The sequence below is a fragment of the Chlorocebus sabaeus genome, chromosome 7, assembly GCF_047675955.1.
Source record: "Chlorocebus sabaeus isolate Y175 chromosome 7, mChlSab1.0.hap1, whole genome shotgun sequence".
Lineage (NCBI taxonomy): Eukaryota > Metazoa > Chordata > Mammalia > Primates > Cercopithecidae > Chlorocebus > Chlorocebus sabaeus.
In genome coordinates this window covers 36383158-36393368 of record NC_132910.1, presented here as the reverse complement: position 1 = coordinate 36393368, position 10211 = coordinate 36383158, and the positions used below count along the sequence as shown (strand labels likewise).

Sequence of the window (10211 nt, the reverse complement as noted above, 5' to 3'; positions counted from 1 at the left end):
TACCATCTCATTATAGTTCTTAAGACACTATCATTCCTGGTTGATATCTACCTCTTTCTCTAGACTGTGAGCTCCATAAAGGTAGACAGTAGGTTTTTATTATATCTTTTGCAGGCAATCTAGTTTCTGGCATGGTAACCACTCAAATATTTGCAAAGTGAAGTAATTAGGTCATGACTTAAACTTTAAATTTTTTTATTTTCCAAATTAATTTTACTGTAGTTATACAATTTAAAGGTCTTTTTTTTTTTTTTTTTTTTTTTGAGACACAGTCTTGCTCTGTAGCCCAGCTGGAGTGCAATGATGCAATCTCGGCTTGGCTCACTGCAACCTCCGCCTCCCAGGTTCAAGTGATTGTCCCGCCTCAGCCTCAGCTGGAATTACAGGTGCCTGTCACCACACCCAGCTAAATTTTGTATTTTTAGTAGAGACAGGTTTTCACCATGGTGGCCAGGGTGGTCTCAAACTCCTGACCTTAAGTGATCTGTATGCCTTGGCCTCTGAAAGTGCTGGAATTACAGGTGTGAGCCACTGCGCCCAGCCTTAAATAAGTTGTAATGTAAAATTTTTCTAGATTCAAAGTTTCGAGATAATAACTTTATTTCCTCATTTATATTTAAACCCTATTATTGCTGCATTACTGATTATGGTCAGATTTAACTGTTCGAATAATGATAACCACCACCACCACATGCTAGTTGTGATGATTAATTTTAGGTATCAACCTGACTGGATTAATGAATACATAGATAAGTGGTAAAGCATTATTTTGGGGTGTGTCTGTGAGGGTGTTTCTAGAGGCGACTGGAGTGTGAGTCTGTGTGGACTAAGTGGGAAAGACTCACCCTCAATGTGGGTGGGCACCATCCAATCAGCTGGAGGCCCAGACAGAACAAAACAGAGGAAAAGTGAATTGTTCTCTCTGTCCTAAAGTTGGGATACACTCTTCTGCCCTTGGACATGAGAATGCCAGGCTCTCCAGCCTTTCGATATCAGGACTCACATCAGCTCTCCTCTGGGTTCTCAGGCCTACATACTTGGAATGAGCCACGCTACTGGCACCCCAGGGTCTCTAGTTTGCAGACGGCCTGTCCTGGGACTTCTCAGCCTTCAAAATTGCATGAGCCAATTCCCCTAATAAATCCCCTCTCCTGTATCTGTATCTATATTCTATTGGTTTGGTCTCTCTGGAGAACCCTAATACGGTAGCATAGGGTATAGTCCTAGGTGTCCATCTAGGAGACTGAGTAATTTTGTATCACCCAGCACAGTGTGTTTTAGCATACTTTAAGAGTTATGGAATAAATTAACAGAGACCTCTCACTAGTTACAGATGGTAAAAGACCCACTAATTTTTCATTCTAGTCAGCAGATGGCAGTGTTTTACTTTATTTAGTTAACTGAGGTTTGTTTCCTGAGTCTTGCAACACAATTTTAACTTAATCCATGAAATAACACAGTATTTTTGAGTTAACTTTATACTTTTTGAACCATAAATAAATGTTATAGAATAGGGGTTGTTTTAGGTTTCAAAAAAATCGCACATTTTTTAGTCAACTTGAGCTCTCTTAAACTCTTTAAATTTGCTTTTTACTTTAATTGCAAATAATTGTTCTCATTTTTGTAAATACGAAAACCCTGTTTATTTACTTTATTCCTTAGCTTTATTTCTAAGAAAGGTCAACGCTGAACATTAATTCTGGAAATTAAGTTTAAATTATATTTAACCGAAGATGGCACAGTTAAAAGTTTCTTTGGTTGAGTTTGTCTCCTCTGAGATGAGCCCTGTCAATTCTGAAGTTACAGGACTTGAGACTGAGTCAGGAGACCGGGATTTCATTCAAATTGCTACAAAGTTTGCACTAGATGAGCTACACTGAGCCACTTGAATAATTTTTCACTACAATGTTTAATGAGTGAAATAAGCTCAATGTGTATACTACTATACAGTTGACCCTTGAACAACGCCAAGGTTAGGAGTGCTGATGCCCTCCCTGGCCTCTGCACAGTTGAAAACCTGTGTGTAATATTTGAATCCCAGAAAACTTAACTACTAATAGTCCATTGTTGACCAGAAGCCTTACTGATAACATAGTTGATTCACATATATTTTGTATATGTATTATATACTTACCTTTACAATAAAGCCAGAGAAAAGAAAATGCTATTAAGAAAATCATAAAGAAGAGAAAATATATTCATGATTCATTAAGTGGAGAAGCATCATCATAAAGGTTTTCATCCTCATCATCTTCAGGTTAAATAAGCTGAGAAGGGGAGGAAGAGAAAGAGTTGTTCTTGATGTCTTGGTGGTGGCCGAGGTGGCAGAAAATCTACACAGAAGTGGATTTGCATAGATCAAACCTGTGTTGTTCAAGGGTCAAGTGTATTTATCCTGTAAAAACATTGTAAGTATACTGGTTCTAAAAGTCTGAACTCTCCACAGAGAAACATACAGGAACTGAAGATGAAGAGGACCTTTAAGTAGAAATAGAATTTATTAATAATCAAAGCCTTCAACCCCCGTCTCTATTATAGTGCTGATAATTATAATGAACAAGGGCAAAACATGACACTATTCTCTTTCCTCCTGTGAGCCTGTAACTCTTCATAGTTTAAAGAAGCTTTATTACATATTACTTACTTAAGTGTAAAGAAAAACAATACATTGAGCTACACACATGCCCCTTCCCAAAACAAAACAAGCTCTCCAGTACCTCTTTTGAATGTATGTATAAGAAAAATAACAGAAAAAGTCTCTAATTAGAACTTTCTAAAAGCATTTCTCCCCAGTTAGAGTGCAGTAATGACTATAAATGGCCCTGTCTCAGGGACGGCTCATCAGTCAATTATAAGCAGTTCTGTAAATTGAGGAGTGAAGAATGATACTAGATTTCAATCAGTGCAGATAAATATGGCTTGTCATTATTCACTTGATATTTTAGACAGTCCACCTAAAGAGGAAGATGCAGAACAGAGATACTGTCTTTTCTAAAGAACGGAGATTATAAGAACATTTACCTAAGACTATATTCTTTTCCGGAATATGGTTTTCATAGACACTCAATTCCCATAATCCCCAGAGACGTTCATTGGCTTGCCCAGTTTATTTCCATCTGGTCCTTTCAAACCAGGAAAAACAATATGGTAATTCTATTGTTGCTTCTAGTAGCCTGGAAAAATGGAAATATATATTTAACATAATTCTTACATAATATAGTGGCTCAGTAATTTTTAAATATGTCAATTAACACTTCCATTCCTTTTGATTTTTGTGTCACAGCATCATTTAGCACTCTATGTTTTGGAATAAATATCTCAAAATTCTAATTACATATACTCATCTCTGGGATAATGCTACCTGACCAAGTTTAAATTATTTCTTGTATAGTCTTAAAAGCAAACATGTTAACAAAAAGTTAACATAAAGTAAATAATTGTTTAAATAGCAAACTGTTAATATGTATTAACAATTTTCCAAAATTGCTCTTTTCTATTATTTTTTCTTCCTCTTACTTTTAGATATTTTTCATGAACCCTTTATCTCCATTTTCCTTCATTTAAAATTATGCTTCACTTGTTCTTAAGAATTTTCAATCATGTTAAAAGCAAATATGAGTTCTGTTTGCTTATTGTCACAGATAGCCTCTTGGTTATTATTCTCCACAATCACCTTATTCATGAATTGTAAGTTGGAGATCAGCCTCCCAGTGCAGAACTGTTTAGAAATAGCCCTTCATGCTTGCTCCTCTATTCCCAGAGGAGTTGGCTGCACATGCCTAGATCTCTTTCCATCTGGCCTCTGCACAAAGGGTTTATCCCACTTTAACACAATTCTTTGTATTATAGAGGACCTTGACTTTATCTGAGAGTGAATACATATGAAACAATAATCATGTTGCAGGAAAAACTGATTTGACCATTTTTTTTTCATACTCGAATCCTAAGATGACAGTGAAACTACACTTAGCCGGCAACAAAGACCAAAGGTAAGGCTGTAATGATGACAGAGCTGTAAAAAAGTAAATGTGAAGGGTCTGATTTTTCCATTATTACAGTACTTATGTTTATGTGGCTTCAGTAAAAAGGAAAAAAAAAAACTTGGTACATTTATTTTTATGTCTATTACTGAAAAACCTTCGAGTTTGTAAGACATTAATATGAAAATGGCTGCATTTGCATACTGATAGATTTGTGAACTTTATTGCAATATACTTTTTAACAGAAAAATATAATTATAGTATTTTAAAATGTAACTCTTTCCTCCCTCAGTATAAATCAAATCACAATGACAAGAATCCTGAAACCTCTAATTGAAAATCTTCCTTTAAAAATGCATGGTGGTCTTAATGTTTAAAAGAAGTCAGCCTATTTTCTCAGTATATATTCATGTTATCTAACGTTCTTTTCTCCAATTATTATACATGCAGTTTTATAAGCGAATATTTAAGAGTCTAGAATTTCATGGTATTTTGCCTAGAAATAGATTGGAAGCGCACAAAATCTAAATAAAGAATAAACACCAAAAGGCCAAAAGGAAAGAAAGAACAACAAAAAAAGTACATGCACAAGCACATACACACACCCATATAGGTGTTTTGTTTGTAATAATTTATTTCAAAATGTATTGTACAATGCTGTCTCAAATACGTCATTTGGGTTTAAAAGAGTTGTAGATGTTGGTATAGGTTGTTGATTTCAAATGGAAAAATTATTGGCATTGAAATATGGCAACTGAAATCTTGAACCTAACTGGGTTAATTAAGGTTACTTCGTGAGGATTAAATAAAAATATCAGAATTCTGCTCTGCCCCCCACCAAAGGATATGGTATTTCACTAAAATATATTTTTAGGTTTGTTTTGGCATATTCTTTTCAAAGAGATTTGAAACTCTTAAATTTTTATAATTACAATATCTTATATTTGAACTTTCAAAACATTACTCATTTTGAAGTAGAATCTAAAACTACATTTAAAAACATTTCTGCCTACAGTTGGTCTGTTTAAGGGACTAACCTTTGAACACACTGGTCTTATTTTGAAAGGGCAAGGTGCTTTTTTTTTTTTTTTTTTTAATAGCCAGTGCCCAAGAGAAGCAAAAACTGTGACCCCCCTCCCCTCCACGCCACAAAGTGTTCACATATGTCATCTGTGTTTGTTAGCAATGTTACCTCCAAGTTTGTTACCTTGGAGTAATTGATGAGTAAATCATTACAAATGGGTCCAACTCTAAAGGCAAAATTGTCAAAAAGAAGAAAACAGCAAATCCAACTTGCCTTATGTTTATTAGAGGAAATCCTGAAACTTCTGTAGATTGCAGTGTTAGGAAAATCAAGTTTGTCATTAGAGCGATGTTATGACCACTTCCCCACTCTAACTGTTGTTTAAGGGAGTCCACTCCTAACTGCTGACTCAGTTTGTCTTCACTGCCAGAACTGAAGCGTGACCCAAATTGTCTACTGGGTTGAGTAGGAACAAACGGACTAACTGATGATCACTTGGCAGTTCTAGGTTTACTAAAGAATACTTATTTGGTCTAAACACTGTTTGTTGGGACTGCAAAGGTATAAACAATGCCCCTCCCAGGAAGGAAAAGGAAAACCTAAAATCTTAAGCAAGGGACTCAAGGTCACTGACGGAAGGCACCATTTGAGACCGAGCTCCTCAACTCCAGTCCCATAATGGACCGGAGCCACACAGGAGAGCGTGCAGGAGTTTCGAAGCTGCGTAGTAAAATAGCTGGCGTGGGCAGTTCTTTTATACTCTGGCTAGAGTAAAATTAACGCAGCTTTGCGTTTCTCCATCGCCGCTGTCAGCATCCAGCTAAAGGGTGTAGGGTTAAGGAAAGCGGAACCCAGTTGTCCTTTCTCAGCTGAGTCCTTTGAGAAACTGGGACTGAGAAGGGTGAGCGCCGCGGAGAGGGGCAGGGGTGGGAGAGGGGAGAGGGGAGCGGGGAGAGGGGAGCGAGCGGGGCGGGGAAGAGGCGCGTCTGGGGTTGAAGTCCAGCTGGGAGCATCCAGCGGCGCTGCCTGCAGACGGGGGCGAAGGTAGCCGCTGAGAGTGAGGGGAGAGGGGGAAGCCGAGGGAAGGGAAGGAAGTAAGGAAAGAGGAAGGAAAGGCAGGAGGGGGTAGAAGCTGAGAGGCTGCAATTTCTGCGGCCGGCTCAGTAGGAGGAGCAGGAGGGGAAAGAGGAGGATCCAGAGTCAGTCAGTCAGGCAGCCAGCGGGAGGTGGAGAAAGCAGGAGGAGGAGGAGGAGGAGGATTAAAGATGGCCACCAACAGCTGCGGGAAACGGCAACAACCCCTCACTTTTCGGGATGGTCCCTGCGGGTCGGCCCGGCCTTGATGGAGAGACGAAACCCGAGGAGCGCCGAGGCTGAGGCGGCGGCGGCGGGGACCCAGCGAGGACGAGGACGCGGCGGAGCAGGGACGGGGGCAGGAGAAGGGAAAGGCGGCAGCGTCGCTGCCCCTGCCGCCTAGCACCGCTGCCTGGCCCGGCGGACCGGTTCCCATACCTCGCGGTCGCAGAATCGAGCCCGGGCCCCGGCCCCCGGCCCGCGCTGCGGGGCTCCTGGGCCCCGCCGCGGACGTCGCGCCGGTCGCCCATTCCCCGTAGCCCGTGCGTCCCCAGCGCGGAGCCCCGGCCCGCCGCGGTTCCGGCTCCCGGGCCCGGCCAGCCCGCGCCCTCCGCTGGCCCTCAGGTGAGTGCCCCCGCCATCCTCCCCGCCCCCCGCGCTCCCGGAGAGACGGCGCAGCCTCGGCCCGGCGCGCCCGGCCGCTTTGTTCGTGCGGGGCGGAGGCGCTGCCCACTCGCGGCCCTGCGCCCGCTCCCCCTAGGGACAGGCCGCGGCCCAGCCGCTGTCCTCCCCAGGGTCCGCCTTGGCCCGGAGCCGCCGCCGCCGCCAGGGTTGGCGGCCTGGCCCGAGTCCTCCGCTGCGGCCTGGGGAGGGCGCCGTCGCGATCGGGTCGGGGTCGGGGTCGGGGTCACGGGCGGCGGGCTGAGCGGAGCGGAACCGGGATATTTCGGGGGATAGGGGAGGAGAGGGCTGGACGTTACCTCTGGGAAGCAGTGGGGGCGTAACCTGGCGGCCCTGGCTCGCAGGGGTAAGGGATCAGGCCCTGGCTCCCCCTCTGCACCCCGCGGGGTCTCAGCTCCCGGAGCCCCCCCGCCCCCCCCGCACCGGACGCAGCCGAGCGCGGCCTCCATCCCTCGGGCGCTGTCTCCAGGGCTTCGGGCCTCTCCCCCTACGCCCTATGCTGGAAGCCCTTCGATTATGGAAGGAACCAGAGATGCTCCAGTTCTCTTGTACTGAGGATGTGGTGGCATCTCAAACATTCACAGTTAAGGCGGGGTTTAAAAAGCAGATGTGACCTTTCCGACCAAAGGCCATCTGGCTAGTGTTTGAGCCTCAGGTGCAGTTTTTCGTTGAGTTTTACCATTTAATTCTGCGATCTGCAATATCAGGTCTTCCTTTCACAGAAACAATGTGATACAACCAGATTGAAAGGATATTTACTGCATATGTGAACCCTTGCATGGACTTCCAGTACCTTAAAAATGGTTAAGTGTTTTCTGTGGGAAAATGGTGCTCATGCATACGAAAAACTATTTTGGTTCAGTAATGGTTGCCAACTAGTTTACTATGTAGTTTGAAAACCAAACAATTAAAAAGGAAAAACAAAACCCTATTATTTGGGCGTTTTAAATAGTGGCATATTTCCAGGTTGGTATTTGGTAGCAGGTTGAGAACAACTGGTTTCGACTATCAGGCGACATAACAAACATAACATAAAATAGAACCAAAAATATGCTAGTTTATAGAAAAACATGTTGTATTAGTGCATAAGTCTAGTAAAAAAAATCCCACTTAAAAATAAAACTTTATCATGAGACTCTTAATATTTATTGCATTAGAATTGAGAACTCTTCCTGCGATATTTGAACAATAGTAGAGTATGTTAACACTTTGAACCATTCCATCTCAAGCTGCTAGAAAGGTAAGTTTCTGCTGCTAGTTTCTTTCCATGAGTTAAAATGGATTCATCTGAAATATAAGCATGCTTTTCGTGGGGCACAGTGGGTCATGCCTGTCATCCCAGCACTTTGGGAGGCCAAGGCTGGGGGATGACTTGAGGCCAGGAGTTAGAGGCCAGCCTGGGCAACATAGAGAAAACAATTTTTTTAAAGGAAAAAAAGTTTCTAAAAATTTATATCACCTCCGAAAAGGAGGGATAAATTAGAAAATACGATGTTCTATTCTTGCAAAATCTGTTTTTAAAAAAGTAAATGACAGTATAATATTTCAATATTAAGTTGGGTTCTCTACTTTGAAGAGATTCTTAAATTCCACTGCTCAACTTTGCAATTTTAAAAGTTTACATCAGTTGTTCTTAATTTCTTTCTTTCTTTTTTTAGAGATAGGATCTTGCCCTGTCACCCAGGCTGGGGTATAGTGGCATGATCATGGTTCACTGCAGCCTTGAACTTCTGGGCCCAAGTGATCCTTCCACCACAGCCTCCCAAGAAGTTAGGACTACATGTGCATGCCACCATACCTGTCTGATTTTTGTAGTTTTTGTAGAGACGAGGGTCTCCGTGTGTTGCCCAGGCTGATCTTGAACTCCTGGCCTCCAGTGATCCTCCTGCCTTAACCTCCCTAAATGCTGGGATTACAGGCATGAGCCACCATGCCCTGCTTCTTTGTTAATTTCATGCATATGCTTCTGAGGGTCCTTGGCTCCCCAGAAATCATATGCAGAATATAGCATATATTTGAATTTTTCCTAGATGAAGAGTCTGTGTGGTGATCGCATTCTCAAAATGATATGGATCTGTAAAAGATTATGAACTTCTAGATAGAAAATTAAAGGATAAATATTCCATATTTGGAAAGCTAAAATTTTTAAATTACATTTGATGATTTATGTCCTTCATTTCTGATTATGCCCAAGAAATGTTTGCGATTAAGAGTTCAGCACATAGATGTTGTTTCTAACACATTCTCATTTAAATTGAAGGAAAATATTAATCCCATTTTACAGTTGGGGAAATAGAACAAATTGTTTTAAGGTCATGCAAACACTGGTGGGCCAACATGTGAACCCAGATTGTCTGAAGTCAGAGCCAGCATTCATAACCAGGGTATACTAGACTTTGATCGGTAATACCATTTGATTGATGTAAAAATAAGTAATTGATGTTTTAGTTAGAATTGCAAAGTATATCTGAGATTATCATAGCATACAATATCATGAGATTTTTGGAGCCCTGGACTCCCAGTATGAAGAGATCTTAATGATACTAACCTCATGTTAATGACACCAGTCTGAAATCACACCCGAAGTAGGGTCATTTCTACAGCATCCTTGGAAGGATCATCCACCTCTGATTTTAGTCTTTCCTATGATTACAAATTTCCCCTCTTCTTTTTTTTTCTTGACCTTTTTTTTTTTTTTTTTTTTCTCTCTCTCTCTTTTGAGACAGAGTCTTGCTGTGTCGCCCAGGCTGGAGTGCAGTGGCATGATCTGGGCTCACTGCAACCTCTGCCTCCCAGGTTCAAGAGATTGTTGTGCCTCAGCCACCCAAGTGGCTGGGACTATAGACCCTGGCCACCATGCCTGGCTAATTTTTGTATTTTTAGTGGAGACAGGGTTTTACCCTGTTGGCGAAGCTAGTCTCGAACTCCTGAGCTCAAGTGATCTGCCTGCCTCTGCCTCCCAAAATGCTGGAATTACAGGCCTGAGCCACCGTGCCAGGCCTTTCTTTTTCCTTTTTTTTTTTAAACATTTTAAATCTGTATTTCTGTGTATATCAAGTCAAAATCGGCCTTCCTGATATTTACACTGATAAATCCAGTTCCCCCTTGGTGTGTGTGGTGTATTTATCATCCATGAAATGGTTAAGAAATAAATGACGACCGGGCATGGTGGCTCACACCTGTAATCCCAGCACTTGGAGAGGCCGAGGCTGGTGGATCGCACCACCGCACTCCAACCTGGGTGACAGAGCGAGACTCCATCTCAAAAAAGAAAAAAAAAAAAAGAAATGGCTTCTACTTTAATGTTTTAATGTTTACTGAAGCATAATTTACATGTAGTAAAAGTAAAAGTTTAATAAATGTCTATAATTGGATAGTCTCCACCACAGTCAAGACATAAAGGATGTTTCCATTACTCTAAAAAGTTCACTCATGGCCCGTTATGAGTCAGT

The 10211-nt window shown here is 41.9% G+C and overlaps 2 protein-coding genes across 6 annotated transcripts in view; one reads left to right on the top strand and one right to left on the bottom strand.

Moving 5' to 3' along the window:
- The first annotated feature begins 5160 nt into the window (after nt 1-5160).
- The window catches only part of WDFY3 (WD repeat and FYVE domain containing 3), a 308566-nt gene continuing 303515 nt past the window's right edge, over nt 5161-10211 (top strand). For all 5 annotated transcript variants that reach the window (XM_073017468.1, XM_007999124.3, XM_007999126.3 and 2 more), the window contains exon 1: nt 5161-6702. The gene's annotated coding sequence lies outside the window, so the exon portion shown is untranslated. The remainder of the gene's footprint in view (nt 6703-10211) is intronic.
- Nucleotides 6196-6514, bottom strand: LOC103235911 (uncharacterized). Its single transcript, XM_007999119.3, has one exon. It carries the CDS (start codon nt 6512-6514, stop codon nt 6209-6211), a length of 306 nt encoding a protein of 101 aa, XP_007997310.3. The 3' UTR covers nt 6196-6208.

Excerpts from the sequence above, each read along its gene's own strand:
- LOC103235911 (XM_007999119.3), bottom strand. The coding sequence starts at position 6,514 with ATGGGAACCGGTCCGCCGGGCCAGGCAGCGGTGCTAGGCGGCAGGGGC.